Raw genomic sequence first — 21,251 nt, 5'->3', positions numbered from 1 at the left:
TTATTTTACTTTCTCGCACGGAATTCAGTTGTTAATTGTTTGTGGCCAGTATGTTGAATTACAGTAATGCTATTTTGGTGGGCGTTCCCTAAAATGCTTCTCAACAAATTGCAGATCATTGAAACTGCAGCGGCTAGGCTATTTTATTTTCTCGGGTGGTGAGAGCATATCTCGCCAGTCTTCTAGTCGCTTCACTGGCTGCCAGTGGAACACACGTATCAAGCATGTAGCCCTGTTCCTTGTGGCCAAGGCATACTATGCTCTCACACCTAGGTTTTTTTATAGATGGGTTTTGCAAACATTCACCATCAAGTATGCTCCACTTGGCGGTTGGATGGGGTGGTGTGACTTTTTCTCAGTATTGACTGCAATTTTTTGGAACTATCTTCCAACTAGTCTCCGTTTGACAATTCACCTGGAATTCAGACAAACCTCTGTGCCAGCCAGAGCACTCTGTAGTAACAACTGACTTTTTCTTAGAGGGTTGGGGGGCCGCTATGGATTCTATGCATGGGCTTTGGTCCATAAAGTACAGTCCTCACACAAATGTCCTAGAACTCCAGGCTATTGGGTTGGCTCTGAGATAGTGTCCATCTTTTCAAAGGCAGAGTAGTCCTCATCTGGACGACAGGTCATCATCCATGTATAGCCACAAACGAGGAGGGACCAGGTCCAAACTGCTGTGCAGGCTGGGTGTGCACATTTGAGAATGGGCTATCAGCCAGTTAATGAAGCTCAAAGCTACTCGCCTACCAGGGACAGCAGCGCTGATGTCGACAGGCTGAGCATATATGGCTGGGAAGAACACATAAAAGTGGGAGCTGCATCAAGATGGCATTGACTTGGTCTTCCAGGAGTGTGTTCATCTGGATGTCGGTCCTTTAGCCACTGAGGAGAATGCCAAATGCTGGCTCTCTGCCTCTTGGGAAGGACAGGGCAAAAGCTCACTAGGGGTATGCATGCCAGATCCCATGGAGCAGCCTTTGGTGCTACACATTCTGTCTGGCCTGCCCCGCTCCCCCAAACTACAGAAAGGGATTCGCAAATACAAATCAGCAGGGACATAATGATTCTAAAAGCTCCCTGCTGGCTGACCGTGGTGTGGGACTCTCATTTACTACATCTAGCAAGTTGAGTTCCTCTGCCACTGCAGATGTCCTCATCATTTCCTGATGCAACAGAAGTGCTCATTGACTCATCCAGCCCCAGAGTAGTCGGCCCTAGCAGCCTGGCTCCTGAGCAACTGACAATAGGACACCTGGGTGTCTCTTATCAGAACATGCAGATTATTCAGTGTGCAAGAAAGGACTCTTGAGAGCTCAGTAAAGAAGCAAGTGGACCTGATTCTATGACTGGCCAAAAGATAACCACATTGCCCCCTCTGCCCCCCGGCCTGCCCCATAAATGATGGCACGTTTTTCTCGGCATACCTGGCGCAGTCAGCAGTGAAAGTAGGTACATGCTACACCTACTTGCAGCTATCCGGGCATATAGAAATTCAAAGGATACAAAGGCACTTGCAAGGCCAGGCCTGCCAGTTGTTTCCCTCAGTGTTTTGGACCATAATGTAGTGTTAATGCCGTTAAGCACACAGGCCATTCGAACCAATGGCATTTGTTGATATTAAATGAGTCATGGAATCAGTCTTGCTGGTAGACTGTGCAAAAAATCAGCAAAATCCAGTCACTAGTGGCTATGAGCCCCACAAAGTATTTCCGCTTCGCACAAATACAAAATTCCTGCCAAGGATCGTATCTTCATTTTACTTTAACCAGGAGATGGGCTTGATCTGCGACGAGTGCTTAATTATGTCAGAACAATGTCTTTCAGAAAATCTACTTTGTGACATTTCGGGATTCTGCCCCCAGGCAGTCGAGCATCAAAAGCATCCATAGCCAGATAGATGGTTTCGGCCATCTGTGAAGCATATAGAGCTCAGAACAGAACCCCGCCCGCCCCCACCCGCCCCCCACCACCTTGCCTAAGGCCACAGCCGTAGCTTTGTGAAGACCTGGATCTTCGGAAGTGATTGACAAGGTACCTACATGGACCATTCCATCCGCCCTCTGCAAACATTGCTACCTCGACGTCTGTGCCAGATCTGCGTCTGTGCCAGATCTGATGCTGCTTTCGGTCAAGCAGTATTGAAAATGCTCTGCTAACCAAGGGTCATAATGTTGTTCTCCCAGGTTAGGTGGTATGTTGAAATCACCCATACCATATGGAGGCAAGGGTACGGCACATAGGAGTAATACAAAGTTGCTCACCATAGTGACTGGAATACTCCTAGTCTATAGTACCCTTTCGTCCATACGACCCACTATCCTTCCCGTTTTTTTAAAAAAAAACAGCTAAATGTTTAACGCCAAGTAGTTTCCAACGTCCCTGTAAAAGGGGGACTGAGGTGAGGTGGCAGAGCTAGCGCCAAGTGGTCACCCCTGCTGCCGTGCATCCGCGTGCGCTAACATTTAAAGGGGAATAGCTCTTTTCTGCAGGCAAGAAGTTTCTGGTCCCGGCCCCATACACGGACGCCCGTACATTATGAGGAAAGGGGACTGAGTAGCCCAGTCACTACGGTAAGTCACTTTTTTAAATGTCCCAATGTATCCAGTACAATTGATACTGGATAAGTAGTTTGTTTCTCTAATTGGATTTATGATAGGGGTCGAGGTAAACACTTTGCGACTAGATTCAATTTTGTCTCCAGCTATGAGGCCAGTTGTAGTGATGTAATTCTTTCCAGGTTATGTTAGTAAGACCAAACACGTACACTGCTTGAGTAAGGGGTGACTTCACCTTATGTCTTTATGTAGGCAGTTATTGGCTTTTGCTTGTATTAATGACTGATGCTTTAATCTGCAGGCTGCATGTGTCCCAGTCATGCTTAGCAATGGATGGGAGCTGCCGTTTTCCGAAGTTATCGATTGGAACCAGGCAGCTGTCATAGGGGATGAGAGATTGTTATTACAGGTAAGTGAAGACTGAAGTGCATATTTAATGGCTTTCGAAAATGTGTGGGATCTGGAATAGTTCAACAGACGATAGCTAAATTAAGCAAGCATCCTCATTGAGATGATTCGTTTACAGAAAGGCTAGATTTGACAAAGAATTAAGTTATGTATCTTATGAGCGTGTCCTCAAACACATTTGGTGGATGCAGCCATCTAATTTTTTTCCACAATTTATTAAAAAATAGAGCAGTCAATTTTCAGCTCGCCCACTGGTCTAGTCAACACCCTGCCTGGCTTTCATTTGCTGGCGACTTGGCCAGCATTCTTTTTATTGCAACTCGATCGCGGATGTGCCTTTTTTAAAAATGTTTCTTGCCTCAAAACAGTTTCCTAAATGTGTTTGCACGTGTACGCCTGTCTGGTGAGCAAAGTGCCCTTACATTAAGGGCCTCTTCTGGTTACCTATCTGTTGCCATGGGCTTCAAGACTAGAATAGGTCAATAGCATTTGTTTGTGTCCAATTTCTAAGGTCCTGCGGTTCAGAACGAGCCTTCATGGAGGACATTGCAGGTCCTCTTCCCCAAAGTCAACTTTTCACTTTGATGTATACCTTTTTTTTAATAGAATTCTCCTTGCTTTTGGGTACAACCTGCCATAGCATTTATTCAGTTTACTGCAGTTTGCATTTTCTCACACCAATATTAACCAGGCCTAGTCACACGTGCTATGTCTTTTATGTTGTGCATTTTTATAGTGCTATTGGTATGATCTCAAAGCGCTGTGGGTTGAACGCCTTCGGGGACCATAGTCCAGGTCAATGGATAGAGTACTAAATAGTGTTTGGGGGCACTCGTGCGGTGCAGCCAGTGCTGTTTACGTGTTGTATAGCTGCATTCTAATTCTAGGCAAGGTGTAGTGGTTCGGTGAGGTCAGTAGAATGTGTGCAGCAAGGCCGTTGACCTCGGTTTGTATTCTGGCGGTTGTGGAGCTTGTGTATGAGATTGTGTGCAGCTAGGCCGATTTCTTTTGTGGGGTATAGCTGCATTCTAAAGACTGTGGCGGTGTTCATGGAGGTGTGCAGATATGTCTGCACCTAGGCCGACATTGATGGAGGGGTATAGCTGCGTTCTATTTCTTGGTGTAGAGGGGAGAGAGAACCTATTTGTTGCGAGTGTGCGGATTGGTGGGAGAACGCTATTTCAGATAACCTTCCAGTGCCCGCTGAGCTGACCGTATCTATTATAGAGGTTCACAGCATTGGTTCTCCGAGAGAGATTTTGTCTGGCGCAGTTTGTTCTGTTTACTGGGCTTGGGGTTGCTCACCCCCCACTTTACACCCCGGTTTCTGTAATTGTGCCAGATGAGATTATAGATTCTCCATGTGGAAATCTATCCATGATGCACCGCACTTGTTAGTAACATGCATTGTCCAGCTTGTATCCCCTGCATTCCACTGGTTACATTCTTGTCTGCGATAGGAGTTATCACAAACTCAGATGTATGTTGAGCTTTCCAGGCCTTAGTCTTGCTTTTTGTACAAGCGTTTTTAGACCACTTCATTGACTAAAGGGGCATTTGCAAATGTGAAAATCTTGTTAGTGCATAACAATACGTGTAGGATACCTTCAACTTGTATGCACTGCATTGTCTGCCTCTGTTCTACTTTAGGCTATTTGTTCTTATTCATAAATGTGTAATGGCTGTAAAACCATTGTTCATTTTGTGTGGAGATTGTCCCCATACTTAGTAGTACTGTTTCTTGTTCCAAAAATAAGGCACTTGAGCTTTTAATTTGAAAGGCGTTCATGCAAACTTCCTCTTCCACTGGTGCTATACCATAATTGGCATCCGACCACCTGCTAATGATTTACTGACTATGAATTGCAACCATTGGAGAACATAACCTAATCGCACACAAGACGCTGAACAAAAGGAGATTGCAATTTCCTTAAAGCTGTTCATGCTTTAGCCAGAGAATTCAGTGTTTTAATGAATGGATTTAACCACAGAGTAAATGTTGTAGAGCAGTATTGCAAGTTAATCATGTTAATAGAGCATCCAAAAAAACATTCTGAACAAGAATAAAGATAATAGGCTTCACACGCCCTACCCTCCTCCCACAACCCACATTAAGTAGACTGTTCTGCACCTGGCAATGCTGCTTACCTCTTCTTTTTTTAATCTCCTGGCATTTAATGTCTAAAACGTATGGCTGATGCGGACATGTCTGGCTGCGTGCCCTCTGGTTCCTGCACCACTGGTTCCCTATTGAACAGCTACGGTGCCTTTTGTTAGCAAGGTTCTAAACGACTGACGAGCAGCCTGGACCTGTGCACAGGGACATTTTTATTTTCGGCTTCTCCATTTCAGAGTGTCATGGGTGCTTCCTTTGCCAGGTTCTTTTGTGGTATTGCCAGACAGCCTCCAGTATGCCCGGTTCTAGAAGTCCTGCTTCATTCTACTGTTGCGGAAGGAGATTTCATATTTGGTTCTGGCAGTGCCTTTTTGACAATCATTCTGCCTCACACAGCCTTCTCACAAATCAATTCCATCTTGCCAGCACAGGGACACGCGCCTGAATTGGTCTGAATACATTGTTCGCGCCTCCGTTTAGATTTGTGTTCCTCGGTAAATGGCATCTCTTGATGCATGTGATTTGGTCTCACTTAACATGTTTCGGTTCTTTTACATAATAACCTATGGCAATATGGCCAATTACATCTGATGCAAGAGCGAGCAACTGGCAAAACTATTTCCATACTGCCATATTCTTCGTTCTGCACATGTAAAGATGGACAGGCCAGCCTACTCTGGTGTCATTTTAAGTCTGGGATTGCACAAGTATGGATTGTTTGAACACCGCATTACATGATAAAAATATTCCCCCGTGGTCAGATGCTGCCCTAGGAAAGCTTTACTGTTCTGTGCAATATGAAACCCTGCACTGATAGAGGCTGACCTAGCCTAAGCCTTCAAACACCCCGTAGGTCAAACTAAAATTATAAAATGCCATTAGCGTGTACACAAGCAAAAGCATCTGCTTAATTTGTGGGAGCATTGTTTTTAACTTGATGATAAATATATTCTCAAACTATGATGTGTGGTTTTTAGAGCTCTTCTGGTACGATATTGTATCTGCAAGGCATCTTGCGTGTCAGTGTCTAACCATTCCCACCGATGTGCAGCTCTGTGCTATGCAACCTTGTATATCGGGCATAGTGCATAGCAATGTCGGCAGATCGCAGTGTGCAATCAGGGTCGGACTGGGTCATACCATTGTCTTTGGCACCAATGAAAAAGTGGCCCACAGTTGCAAATGGCAATTCATTCCTTTAGTGACAGAGTAGTACCCAAGGGAGCGATTTTTGATAAAATAGGATGCAAATGGTGCTTTTTATAGAATGTGTTCATTACTGGTCAAAACTTCTAGCCGCATGGTGAATTAACTTATCAAACTGGCCCACCTGGGACTAAAAAGTGGCCCACTTTGACCAAAACAACTGGCCCACACTGGCATTTTGTGGTTTTGGTTTGGGCATTGCCCTGTAGACCAGTCCGAGCCTGTGTGCAAGGAATATTTCCTTGATTCAGAGGAAAGAATCATCCCGACTAGTTTACAAGTCCAGACTTGGACATCGCAGAACAGCAGTCGAGGATTTTTTGACTTTGTCCATTAATTTTCAGTGCCGATTACACTGAAGGCACATTCTTCTCATCTACCATGATATGGTTGTTTTGTACTCTCCATGGCATTTCTGCTACAGCTAAACTCTTATGTCTTATAGCTCCAGCAGACGAGTCTGCATGTACCTTCTGCACATGCTAATATTGTAATATGTCGTGGACAGACGGTGATCTAGATTGGGCCTTCTGCTGTGCTACATCACCTGAATCTGCATTGACATGCTTCACGTGTTTGGTGTTGTAATTTGTTGAGGACTTTCCTGGTGTCAATGAAGCACTGCGCTTCCTATAGCTCCTGGATCTGTGTTGACGTCCTACACATGATGCTATTACAAGAGCTCTCCAATATAGGTTGTGCCATGGCCGCCCTATGGGTTCCAGCAGCTTAATCTGCATTGGCATGGCAAACCTGCTGGCACAGTGAGTTCGAGGCTATCTGGTATACGTGGAGGTCTGTACTTGCAAAAGGAAGCCTTCCATTTGCATTTTGGGATAGAGAGCCACTTGGGCAAGTGAGATTTCATTTGTAGGCCAGACTCGAATGCTCAACTTCAGGTTAGGTTCCCATCAAAGAGCTGAAGAAATGCTTTATAAGTGCCAAACCAGTGCTTTAAACAGCTGACTTAGCCATAACCTCTGAGTGGATTCACAAAATGGGAGCAACATTGGTTGGATTTCTGTCCGATTGATGTTATTTGTATAGTGCTTATGCTTAAGCGCTTTACATAGAACGTATATACATGCAATATCACCCAACTTGAGTTGGTACTCATTTATTGACCTCCGAAGGCTGAATTGGCCTTACTGGTATTCGAACCTGCACATCGCACACAGATCGCAGATTGCACTACAGCCTGTGTTCCATGCTACTCCAGGTTAGCTGTCTGAAGACCGTTTTATTTACAGTTCCCACATAGTTCAGAGCACTCACTCAGCCATTGGGTTAAGATGTAAAGAAACGGTTTCTGGAAGTCCAGTACTGTATTAAGTGACAATATCCAGGTCCAGAGGCTTGAAGCAAAGGGCGTAGCTCTCAAAGTAGACCCATGTCAGGTGGTAGTAGCTCATCCAATACTGTCTCTCCTTTGCATTCTATGACTTTTTAAGTATTTATTTTCCATTAAAATAACAGGACAAAAGTAGTGAATAAAAAACGTAATTGTATGGAATTTACCCAACAGGTCTAGTTGAGAGTTGTGAAGAGGGGTGTTTTTAGCTTTTGATGTACTTTCTGAAATCCGTCCTAGGTTGACGGGGCCAAATGGAGGTGTTCCATGTGTACACTGCCCCACCCAAGCGTTTGTCGCATACCATCTACCCAAGCAGTCTTAAAGCATTCATTTATAACATTACTCTGCATTTGTAGGCATTGTGCCTAGTGAATGTATCTATAAAGACCACACAGGGCTTGTCCTGGAGCTTAGTCTTCACTTTTTTTGTCCAATGTTTGAAGTTTTTATTGAATCAAAATTGGGACCTATTTGCCTTTACCTTCCCCCTCTAAAATAGAACAGGCTTGTGTTGACATCTTTACGGTGCATTTTGGGTTTTAACTCGACCTTGCTCCCACCGAAATTCCTCCTTGTAGCATCCCCTTCTCATCTGCGCTCTCAGCTGAGGTATTACATTGTCTGTTATGTCACCATATATTTTATATAGCAGAAAAAGGAAATGTTTTCACACACCATACATGTGGTGTATTAATGTCCAGATGTACTTTGTTCACTCTGCTGATTAGTATGTAATTCAGTATTGAATTATATGTCCCGTCCCCTTTCCTCCATACTTTATTTTGGGGACATTCCGTCCATCGGGACAGGAGCACTTTCTTAAGCATTTAAGCACTATTTTTTTTTGGTCCTTTTTATTTTTACGTGGGGCCACCGAACGTGACCGAAGCCCCACCTTTCTGAGCTCCGCATCGCCCTCCAGTCCTTTTCTATGTGGGGTCAGACGCACTTGCATCTTAGTGAATTTTTTATTTTTTTCCCCTTGTCCTTCATATTCCTGCCACGGTTCCGTGGTCGTCTTTCTTCCGTCTATGCCGGAGCGTCTGGGATTCGTGTCCTGTTCTCCGTGCGAACATCATTTCACCTGGTTGGATGCCCATTCTGTCTGGAGTGCTTGGGCCTGGAACACCGGTCGGACTCTTGCTTCTTGCAACTCCTTCTGTGTCCGTGCACTCCAGCGTCGACTTGTCAGGTGGGAGGGAGTTGTTCCAGCGATTCCTCCTCTTTTACTTCAGTGAATTGAGGAAAAAAGTAAGCGTGTGGTAAATTCCTTCTTTTTTAGGGCACAGCGGACAGGGGACTCCATACCGGGGGTCTTCTGGTTCAGGGAGGGGCCCAGGTGGCTCTGGTACCAGGGCTCTCCATGAGGTGTCCCGAAAGGAATCTAACCTGGACTCCAGAGGTTCCCTGTTAGGGGGCTGTCAGGACCGGATCTTCATTCGAGGTTCCCCATCTGGGGGCTAAAGTTAAGCCCAGCATTTCTGGGACTGTTTTCACTGGGGTACTTCCCAAGGTTTCCAAAGTCTGGAACTAAATTTTCCCGAGACTAGTCTGGAGGTTTCCAGTAAAGCGACTAAAAGCACTGGGGTTACTGCTGAGGATGCCAGACTAGGGGCTTTAATTAAAAAGGGCAAGATCAAGGTGCCCCCTCGTTGCACTCTGGCTATGGGGGGGTGACCCTAAGCCTTCCCACACACAATCCTGTGGTAGAATCGATCCTGCTGAGGGGGCAAAGAAGGCAGGCATTAGTTTTTCTAGTTCTGGCCCTGGTGAGGTTCGATCACTGAGGACTAATTCTTCAGCAGAATCCTAAGGTGTTGCAAAAGCGCGCTCTAGATCTTCTAGCATCGGCTCTGCCGAGGATCCTGGTCACAAGGCTAAAATGGAAAAAGTGTCCCCTGATACCGCTGTGGAGACGATGGCCTCACTATAACACCTGTGACACATTTCACCTCGGGCAGTAACAAAATAGCAGCCCAACCCCCGCAGTCTGAGGTGGCCATTTTGGCTACCTCTCTCACACCAATGTTCTCAATGGCTGGTACAGAGGGGCCTGTTTTTGGGTCTGAACAGACATTTCCACGTAATTTGGACAATAGGAATCTGTACCGCCCTCCAGTGGATTGGTGTGCTAGTTTTCCGCTGCCACACACTCTCCCACATATGTCAGCACCCTTATTTTACATGGATCCAGCTGGGTGGGGGGGTGCGTTCTGGCAACCAGCCTCTTTGCAATCCTGGGGGTATGCGCCTTCAGAGCAGCCTCTACCCAATCCTATACCTAAACCTTCTTGTGAGGACGTGTGTTTTTTTTTTGGCAAGTTCTAGGCCCTTTTGCACTCTGACCCGATGAAGGCCCACTTTGATCCCCCTCCTGCTCTGGCTAATACTCAGCAGGTTCCAGTAGTGCCAACCCCTCCTCCTCTTCCGGTGGGGCAACTCCTCCATCACCCATCCTTAAGACTCCCGCTGCGCAGTCAGGTCTGCCCACGGGGTCTGAGGTTCCATGTGCTGCGGGCAGGATACTGAAGATCTGCCCACTCTGTTAGACTTTTATAACTGGGTTGTGGATATGATGGTGTTGCTAGATATTCAGACACCCGAGCCTCTGGCTCCACAAGAAGGTGAATTTTCAGAAGCCTTTACTCTTTTGACACAGGAAGGCACTAGCCTTTTCCTACAAAAGGATCTAGTAGCTGAAGCCCGCAAGGTCTGGGAAAAACCTCATTCCGTGCAGCACCTGAACAGGAAAATTGACGCTCGCTACAAGCGTTAGACATACCATTGACTTTGTCCACTCCCCTCGTCAATGGTGGTGGTAGCAGCTATGCTCCAGTCCAAGCCGTCCTCTATATCCTCCATGGCAGCGTCTCAAATCCTTTCCAAGGAGGACAAGCTTTTTAATGCCATGGGGAAAAAAGTGTTTTCCAATTAGGCTCTTCATCTGCGACAGGCTAAATCTGAGGTCATCCTGGCAGCTGCTAATCTCAAGCTGTGGAAGGAGCTTGTTGAGTTTCAGGAATGTATTCCTCCTGACAGATTTGAAGGTTTTAAAGGAGTCTTATCCGATGCCAGTGCTGGCTCAGGAACTGCTGGAGGCCGCGGCCCATCATGTTGACACTTCTGCTTGGGGCCTTATGGTTGGAGTAGACATCTCCTACCAAGCATGGCTACATGCTAGGAAGTTCTCAGAGGTGGTTCAGGGCAAAGTACTGATCTTCCCTTCGAAGGTAAGTAACTGTTCACTCATCCAGGGATGAGGAACTCACCAAAATAAAGGCAAGCACGCAAAAGGCTTGATCTTTGTCGGTCCTTGCCAAAACCCCAGCTAAAGCAGCTTATACTCGGAGGTCGGGGTCTCAAACGAGGTCCTTCTCAGGTTTCAGAGGGTTCCAAGACAACAATGCACACCAGGCAGATGTTCCTGCTGGTGGGCCTCGCCGCAAGCAAAAATAGCATGGTGGCTGGTTTTTCTCTCGATCAACGGCCTCCTCTTTGGCAACAGGTGGTCTAAGCGCTGATAAACCATATAAATTATGTTTTCCATCGGTCTCACGAGACTCCTGTGGGACGATTAATAGTCTCATATGGAGGTGTGGCAGACCATCACAGAAGACCGAAGGGGTTTGTCCATTGCCCGGGCAGGCTTCCGCTTGCCCCACCCTCTTCAGTAGACTGGGTCGCCCTTCCTCAGAGCTGGGATACAGAAACTTCTAGATCGGAACAGGAGGAGGGCTATTACACGTGTCTGTTTACAGTGCTCAAACCCAACCACGCTGACCTGTGCGCTATTCTCATCCTCTCCGACTTCAATTTCTTCCTACCCCAATAGCAATTCTCCAGAAGGGCGATTGGCACAGTGTGGTAGATCTTCAGGACGCCTACATGCGTATACTGATCTAGGGCCCACTTCCGAAATACCTGCGTATTTCTGTGGGAACTGAACACTTCCAGTATTGAGTGCTACCGTTTGGTCTCAGCTCAGCACTGTGTCTTTACGAAGATGATGGTGGTCATCGTAGCATTCCTCAGACTGCAGGGAATTCGTGTATATCCATATTTGGCCAATTGGCATCTGCGCAGTCCTTGTCCACAAGCTGCATCGTACAATCTTCAGTCACTCCTCCAGCTCCTGTCCCATCTGGGGCTGTCGGTGAACTGGCAGAAATCATCTGACGGTTGCTTGAGACCTAATTTTCTAGGGATCCATTGGGATAGCGTCCGTGCCAGGGTGTTCCTGGCAGAGGACAGAATTGCAGACTTATTGACCACGTGCCAGCTTTTCGTCCAGTCCTCCCATATGTCGGCCTTGTGGTTCCAGAGACTCCTGGGTTTTATGGCCTCTTGCATGTTAGCCCTACCGCTTGCAAAACTGAAAATGAGACTCGGCTTGCTCTTCGGAGCTGCTGGTTTTAGGCTATGGACCCAGACTCCAAAATTTTTCCAGTTCCATCCTCCATGACAGCAGATCTTTCATGGTAGTCATCCGCCAGCAACCTTTCGGTGGGAACCTTCTTCCACGAGCCCTGCCCACAAGACCTGGTTACCACAGACTCCTCACTTCTAGGGTGCAGGGCAAGGGTATGTCACCTCGAGGTGTACGATCTGTGGACGCCCCAGGACAGACTGTCCCATTTCAATTACCTAGACCTTCTGGCAGTTTTTCTAGCACTTAAAGCTTTTCAGCCCTCATCAACAGTGTGGTTCGAATTCGCTCTGACAATTCCGTAACAATGTTCTATATTAACAAGCAGGGGGCACACCAGTGCCCTACTCTGGTGGATCTAGCTATCCAGATTTGGAATTGGGCGATCCAGCACAATGTCTGGCTTCAGGCAGTGCACATTCCGGGTCACATCAATGTTATGGCAGACTCCCTGAGCTGCCAATCTGCGGCGAGTTACGAGTGGGAGATGAACAGCAATGTTCTTACCAGGATCTTCCAGCAATGAGATTCTCCAGCGGTGGACTGCTTTGCAACCTCAATTAACAGGTAACTTCCTCTTTATGCTTCCAGGGACGTTCTTGGAGTATCTTCCTTGGGGAACCCTCTGGAGATCACTTGGGACAAGATGAAGGTTTATGCCCTTCTGTCTTTGCCATTGATTCATCGGTCGCTTTGGAAACTCAGGAACACTTCCAACTGCACTCTACTCTTTATAGCTCCTTGGTGTCCAGCCAGGTTCTTCTTTTCGGAACTGCAGCACTGATCTATATGCAAACATGTCAGGTTGGTGCAGATGCCCAACCTTTTCCACCAGAGCAGTCGCCAGTTGTGGCACCCCTCCCCACAATCCTTCAGCTTGGCGGCCTGGTACCAGAGTTCTGGTCCTTAGCGCAGTTTAACCTTTCAGAGGATAACCTGCACATAATTCAGGCGGCACGTAAGTCTTCTACAAGGGCTCAGTACAAGAGCAAATGGCTTAGTTTGTTATTGGTGTCTAGCTAAACCGCTTGATCCTCGACCAGCTTCTGTTGACTGTGTCTTGTCTTTTATATCAAACCTTGCAGCCTCTGGCATCCATGTCTTACCATGCAGGACATGCCTATCCGCCATTGCGGCTCATCTGTCTACCGACACTTCCTTTTAACTGGCAAACCCAGTCATCAAGAGACATTTTGTAGGTCTTCCTTATCTCTTTGCTCCCGTTAGGCCTCTTCATCCAAGCTGGGACCTGAATGTGTCACCGCTTTGTGTCATAAGCCATTTGAACCTATGGCCACTACCGAGCTCAAGTACCTTTCTTGGAAAGTGGCCTTCTTGATTGCAACATCTGCGAGAAGGATAAGTAAGCTTCAAGCTCTCTATCAAACATCTGTTCCTAACATTCCAAAAGGATAAGGTTGTGCTTTGTGCTGATCCTTCTTTCCTTCCCAAAATTGTCCAAGTTCCATGTAAACCAGTCAATATCCTTACCGGTTTTCTTTCCGAACCCGGTCTCCAATGCAAAGAGGGTTTTACACAACCTAGACGTCAGTTTTACCTCGACAGAACAAGCAAATTTTGAAGTTCTTCACAACTTTGTTACGTTTGGTGACCCAAAAGGGAAATCTGCTTCAAAAGCTTGCATCTCACGTTGCATAGCTTCATGTATCTCCGGGCCTACAAAATTCAGGCCCTTCAGTCCCCAAAGGGCATTTCATGCACATTTGGTCCATGGCTAAGCGGCTGCTTTTGCCTTCCAGAAATGTCCCTTGGGAGTCCATAGCCAAGGTTGCTACGTGGGCTTCCCCTTTGGCTTTTTGCTGCCATTGTCTTGACCTGAGCTCCCGGGCTGATGCCCAGTTTGGCCAGGCAGTTCTTAAGAACCTGTTCCAATAAGGGAAATTTCCATCCTCCGTTTTCTTTGGTCAGTGCGTGGCAATCTCCCAAAAGTATAGAGGAAAGGGGACGGGACGTAGGAGTATGACCAAGTTACTCACCATAGTGAATACCTTACTCCTAGTCCCCTTTCGTCCATACGCCCGCCATCCCCTCTAATAAGTGTCCTTTATTTTCCTAAATGGTCCTTGACCTGGCTATGTAAAAGGACTGAAGGGCAATGGAAGGTGGGGCTATTTATTTAATGCTTTGAAAGTGCTATGGTCCTGTCCCGATGGACGGAATGTCCCATAAAAGAAGTATGGAGGAAAGGAGACTATGGACTAGGAGTAAGGTAGTCAATGCAGTGAGTAACTTTGTCAAACAACGTTGTATCTGAACTTTTGAAGTATTTTGATGTGGCAATTCCCCTTTGTGCATTTACTTTACTTTAATAGTTGCTCCTTTGTATGTGAAATTGTTCATAGACCACTTTGTACTATTCACTGTTTCTAACTATTTCCTCGTGACAGAAGTGTCTTCCTGTCCAAAATGTGCAAGTGCCATTAATGTTAAATCCAGTGTCTTGTTTGATGGGTTACAGCGACACAAGTGATGCTGTTTAGAATAGCTATTGTTTCTAAACAGGAATGTACAGTAATGTTGGACATGTGCACATGGCATGGTCGGACCTAAGACTTAAATGGAACTACACTTGGATTTTCCACTAGGCTTTTCATATAGTAAGTTTTTATTTCAAGTCGTGGTCCTTGCATCTTAAAGCTCTGTGATTAACCTGGCCAGAGACATTTATGTATGCTGTTGTCGGAGCTCCCTTTCATCAGCTTTACTACTCACTGCTGAAAAGCAGTTGGTGCTTGCTTCAAATGCAGATTGAACCAATATATGGTCTGAAGATAAACTTCCAATTCCCCTCAAGCATCACAGTAGCAATGGCAGTGAAGAGCAGCCAATGGATAGACTTGGTTCAGACACATTTCCAGATGGGAGACTGATGATATTTTTGTCTGATGAATGCAATTGTATACATATTGAAGCACTCACTGCTGTCCTCTGCCTTGTTTGTTATGAGACAAAGTACACTAGTTTGCAAGTCGATAAGCATTGCGGTATGTCTGCTAGAAATAGTCTACATGGCTCTTTGGAAATGTAAGAGTACCGTTAAAGTGTTTCGTCACGTTTCCCTCAATGACCTTTCCTAAATGTTTTACACCTTCTACGCCTAATCATACGTCCTTGACCTACAAGCCATGGCAGTTGTACACCACTGTAGCCGTGTCCCAAATCCTATCAATTGTCATTGCGCTCTAACTCGCTTGTGGCCAGTGTCCTGTACTGCGATAGCAAGTTATCAGCTGACTTCTACCAAATTGATTCCTTTTATTAAAAGGACTATGCTGGGAACATTTCAAAACTATGTAAACTGCATTCACTTTCCTATTACAATGTTAAAATGCAAAAGACTATCCGATTACATGGAAGTGAACATATGCTCCCTGGCAAAAATATCTGGGTTAGATTGGGTGATCAAAGTGAAACGACACTCAGATAGGTTTTCTTTTCTCTCAGCATTAGTATTGTATAAAACACAGAAAAAACTGACTTGTGATCAATCGCGTCTGATTTGTTGGTATTTGTAAAAATGCTGAGTTGCATGCCTCTTGAACTTTTTCATAGTTGTTTGTGTAGTACTGATTAGTGCAGTATTTTGTGCTAGTCGGGATAAGAATATCAAAGTGTAACATGCTCTGTGTTCCGGAAAGAAATAAGAATATGGACAGACTTTCGCATTAAGGATTTACTGAGCATTGCCAGGGAGAAGGGGAGGCTGACGTGTTACTGAGTCTTGGAGGTCACCTATGTTCTCCAATAACTCAGATTACAAAAAAGTCTCATTCATTTGTCCAATATAGCTATTCTTTAATGGTAACCCATACCTTTTCCCTGCTACTTTAAGCACATATAAATAAATAAAATGGGGTAAGTGAGCTGGGTCTGGCGGGATGGGGTGGTTGGGGATTCCCAGCAGTGTATTAATTTGATCGGGTTACGTTGTTTGCTTCTGTAGCTGATTGTTTCAACCTTGTATTACAGATTCCTTCTACAATCCGATCCATCCATCAGGATAAAATCCTAGCACTTAGACAGCAGACGCAGTTCTTGTGGGAGGCTTATTTTTCTTCAGTTGAGAAGATTGTATTGACTACACTAGAGGTGAGTAACAGTCGTCTGTTTTGTCAGAGCGCTGATCCTTCCAGTGTGTCTGCCATGCTTTTCAGACCAGCTATTTCTTGACCTTGTTTCTATGACGCACACTCTGGCGGGAACGCTGAGGAAGTAGCCTCTTCCTCTTTAGTTGCCTCAAAGGAAATAACTAATTGTTGGTAATGGAATCTGTTTAACATATGGAAAGAATTTCTAGAGGATAACGCAATGAAATGTAAGATGCTACAGTGTAATGTAAAATGTCGTACTGATTCCAGAATACAACTGCAGTATTCCTGCAAGTATTTCGCTGTGGTAGAGACACATGAAGTGCTCCTTTGCGGCTTGTTGATGTCATTGGTTATGAAGATGAAAGCATATGAAAGTGTGTCTGTGTGCACGTGCGCACACATGCAAAACAAAATGGTATCTTAATATGCCCACCTGCTCAAGATGTAATGGAATACTGCCATCAGATCCGTTGCCTGCTAAAGGAATACTGTTCGACAAGTAATGGGAGTGCTGACATTGCTTATGCGTTCAAAATGCACGCCAAAAAACTGACAACCAAAACGAATCTGAATGTAAAAATCATGCTTCATTACATATTGCATGTGTTCTATTTCAGAGGTAATTGCAGTGTGCGCCCACCCAATTAACTTTTTACTTCACCTCCCAGTAATGAAATGAAGTCCATAAAATGACCACATTTTCATGTGGATTCACTTCATGTGATACCAAAGAACTTTCTCTTTGGAGGATTTCAATAATCCTGACCTGGGGTTGAAAGAGAACATTCTAGGAGTTTTTGCATTTGGTCTAGTTTGCAGGAGGAGACCATCTCGTAATCCTGGAATCCTGTCGGGTCAGGTAGAATGTACTGTTTAGTCTATGCAGTAATGTTACTGACCCTTTAAATGCCAGAAATTGCCCTGTTTTATATGTATGACCATCTCCCTTAAATGATTTCTGTTGAATGGGAGATTGATGACCTTTACAGATAGTGTCTCCCCCCGGCCACCCCAGGTTCTTTGTCCTGTCTTTAGCTTTGGGCATTGTGATTGCAAATCTCAAAGTATGGAGATCTAAAAGAAAATGTACCCAGGGAGCTGTCCCGTTTTAAGATCTTGGTTGGGGCAGAAAAGGCATTCCTCCCCCTGTGTATATGTATATATATATATATATATATATATTTGTCAATATGTAGACAAGTTCACCCTCCACACACATTCACATCTTAGAAATTGTACACTACTTGTTGCCTTTAGAATGCGGGAAAATTCTAGCCAAGGCCAGAGCCCCCTCCGTGCTTGCTTGCTACAAGCACAAGCATTTTACAGTGTTGTGCCAGCCACAGGTTTCACTGCTGTGCAAGACCTCTCCACAGCTTCTCCATACCTGCTCGCGTTTGCCAAGTCTGGCCTTGCCCATGCTTCCATCACAGTCCACTTGGCTGCCATATCCCAGAACACGTAGGCTCCAGGCAAGCTCTCCCTATGGTCGCTCAGGCTTATTGAGGTTCCACAAGGGCCTCTTCAGAACATTCCCTCCAATGAAGTTTCCTGTGTTGGAGCTGAATGTGTGGTACTGTTGAAACTAATGGGGCCTATGCATCAGGCCTCCTTAAGTTTATGAAAGACTGCCTTCCTGGTGATCACCTCGACCAGGTTGCTGTAAGCTTCTGTATTGATTCAGTTAAGGTGGTTCTGCATACTGAACCAAGGGAGGCCGTAGGGCCTGCACCGCAGCTTTTTCTCCATTCTGCTGGCGATTTTTGAGGTGAGCGCACCATAGACCCAGGCCCTGCCTCACTGTAACATCCTTTTTGGGGCCTGCAGGTGTACCCCCTGCACCGCGTGTGCAGTGATTGTCCGTGGCTTGAACTTCCTGCTTCCCAATCTGTTCCCGCCTCTCCTCTGCCCTGATTGGCTGATCTGTAGCTGAACCAAGGGAGGCCGTAGAGCCTGCACCGCAGCTTTTTCTCCATTCTGCTGGCGATTTTGAAGTGAGCGCACCATAGACCCTGATTGGTCTACCAGAAGGCCATAACTGACCCTCCCAGGGGAGCTCTCTGCCCGGCGGCTAAGGGCCCAAGGACAAGGGCAGCTCTCACATTGGCAGTTCCAAGATGTGTCTGCAGGTGTCAGCAGGGGAAGCCAATGAAGCCACCAGACACCGACAAAACTGTAAGTGCTGGCATGAGTGTGGGGGGGTAGAGAAATTACTCTACTCCAGAAAGCTCCTGCCACTCTAACTTACCTTTCAATGGCCTAGACGCTACAGACCTACACCATGCATTATTAGAGAGATGTGACCACCAGCCTAAACCTGTTCATGGCTGGACAGCAAACACTGCCTGCAGAATAATGTTAACTAGTACCATACCCCGAGAGAACCACAAAGATTAGCCTGCGCCAAATCTAGATAGAAATGTGATTGTTAGCATATGCCACACTTAGATGGAATTCTCAAGCTTAGTCCGCGTCGCATCTGGATAAAATGATTTAGCATATGCCACACTTGGATGAAATTTCAGTAATGTGATTGTTAGCATATGTGATTCTTAGCATGCACCACACTTAGAATTCTGAACCTAGCATGCGTCGCATCTAGATAGAAATGTGACTGTTAGCATATGCCACACCTAGATGGAATTCTCAAGCTTAGCCCGCGTTGCATCTAGATAGAAATAGGATCGTTAGCATATGCCACACTTAGATGGAATTTCAGAAATGTGATTGTTAGCATATGTGATTCTTCGCATGCACCACACTTAGAATTCTGAACCTAGCTTGCGTTGCATCTAGATAGAAATGTGACCGTTAGCTTGTACCGCACCTATATGGAATCCCACAATTGCAAGGACAGCAATGCCAACTAACCAACTAACAATTCCATCCGTCTGCATACACCTCTCAAACTATAACCAAACACAACCACAAGCCTAAAACGCAGCAATCCGCACAAACTTCACAACAATGCAACAACAAAACAAACCACACATAGACTTGCACAACAGCACATGACGACTATGGACCATAAAACACCCCAAGCCCAGCCAACGGACCCACCGGGCTGAGGCTGTCAACAGCAAATCATTGCTCTCTTGCACTTTTCCAGCTTATTCCCACTAACCCACCCTCCCTCTCCTCCCCTTTTTCAGAGCCACCAGAGCGCAAGGGGACCACTTCGGTGGTGATAGTTCACGGTACAAATGCCCATTAACATCCTCTTCACACCCTCCTTACATACCTCCAGTTCAATGCTTAGAACCCTAAAGGTCATTTAATGGTAAGACCTAGAAACAAGATATCTCGGCTTATGCTCCCACCTTCTGGAATTCTGTCATCAGACCGGAGGCTCGCCCCCCTCCATGATGATCGAAAAGAAACACCAAACCCGTCTGTAAATACCCAATCTTTTGTAAACAACCTTTTGTTGTGCACATCGCCGCCCTTGAGGCCAAGGTCCATGCTATATAAATAGTCAAAATAATCTACATACAATGGATGTGCTTCTGTAAAGTTCCACTGACCATGGGTTGAGACATTGGTTGAAGTTATCGACAACAATTGGGCACAGAGTTCCACTACTTTTACTGTAACAGTTCCACTATGTTTTACAACCATTCTCACCATTCTGTTGCTGTCCTTTTTTGAAGTTCAAGCTTACCTCTTCTATTTAAGCCCCCATCCTCTTTGACAGTTACAGCTCTACCGAAATGTATTTGACTACGTTTGCAAAGCATCAAGGACACCTCAGCCTGGATGGACTTTTTGTTTTCTCTGCCAGAGGAAAATGGATGTAGTCCTATTACTACTAAGAAATGCATTTCTGATGCTAGTTAATCTGCTTAGAATCACATTCTGTGCCTATAGCCCTGGTCGTCCTAATGCGGAGCTCTTCATAAAACATTGCTTTGTTATATTTCTTGACCTTCGGTCGTTTATTCTCATCGTCACTCTCTTCAATGGCTGATTCCTGTGCCACTGCCGAAGACTGCTGATAATGGAATTTAGACTTCTGTTGATCCAGTCGGCGCTGCTGACCACGTGGCCCGGCCTTCTGGCCGGCCTGTCCAGTAGAGCGAGTGGGGTCGGGGTGGTCCTATTCTTTTCAAGAATACCTTTCCTTTTCCCCTCTTTGTTCCCTTGGGTTTGTCGTCACTATCACTATCCTGCGCTATGGACAGGACTCAATTTAAATGTTGTCCTTCCTATAAGGCAAAATATCAGTGGAAAGACTAGCACCGTCTGTGCATAATTATCTTCCCCTCGACCACAACGAAGCGTCCTGTGCAGCCTGTAAATTCCTACGGCCTAAGATTATTAAGGAGCGCTGTTTGAAGCAGTGGGCGACCTACGGTATGTCGCAGGCCGAAAGTAATTCCCCCACTGCCAAAGCCGCCGAGTGTGACAAAGGGATTAGCGATGACCAAAGCTCCACTTGGAAGCCATTGACATTACCACAGAGAGTTTGCGATCCGCAGCATCCATCCCCAGCCCCGATGGGCACGATGTGAGTCCTACCTTTGGGCACTATACATCCCGGCGACAGGGACGCACCTAATTCCCACACTAAGCACACAACCCACGGTTCTGCTTTGACGGTCCAACGGGCACATTGGATACTTCAGCGGTGCCCGCTGATCTTAATGATCGACAGCCCTGCCCGCGACAGCAGAATGCGTCCGGGCAGTCCAAAAGTAAGGGCGCTAGCACCAAATCACACGCGGCCATCGAGATGCTTCAGAAGAAGGCTCTGACACCGCTTAAGGCCCCAGTGGTGCCAAAAGCCACAATGCAGACACCAGCTCAACAGTGTCACCTCCCTGTAACCCCGAGCATCAGCGTATTGCTATCCTGAGGATCGCTTCGAGGGTTAAACAAAAGTAACAGTCAAAACAGAACGGCCTAAAGGCGCGTCTAGACGCACGTCACAACGCCCAGAGCCTCCGAGTACTCCGAGAGCCCTTTGTCTTTATCCAAGACTTTAGTAAGAAAATCTCGATGTTCTGGAGAGGAAAATCATCAAGAATATCCCTTTCCTCCCCTGGACTCCTCTGGTTCATCATCATGG

General features: G+C 46.0%; 1 protein-coding gene across 1 annotated transcript in view; it reads left to right on the top strand.

Annotated features, from left to right (window-relative positions):
* The window catches only part of EXT1 (exostosin glycosyltransferase 1), a 616,826-nt gene that overhangs the window by 414,917 nt on the left and 180,658 nt on the right, over positions 1–21,251 (top strand). Inside the window, exons 3-4 of the mRNA XM_069621540.1 lie at positions 2,863–2,970; positions 16,062–16,181. Coding sequence (XP_069477641.1) covers positions 2,863–2,970; positions 16,062–16,181 — 228 coding nt within the window. The remainder of the gene's footprint in view (positions 1–2,862; positions 2,971–16,061; positions 16,182–21,251) is intronic.

The sequence above is a fragment of the Ambystoma mexicanum genome, chromosome 5q, assembly GCF_040938575.1.
Source record: "Ambystoma mexicanum isolate Mex_15411 chromosome 5q, UKY_AmexF1_1, whole genome shotgun sequence".
Classification (NCBI taxonomy): Eukaryota; Metazoa; Chordata; class Amphibia; order Caudata; family Ambystomatidae; genus Ambystoma; species Ambystoma mexicanum.
The sequence above is the reverse complement of the archived record's forward strand: the minus strand, read 5'-3'. Positions and strand labels throughout refer to the sequence as shown.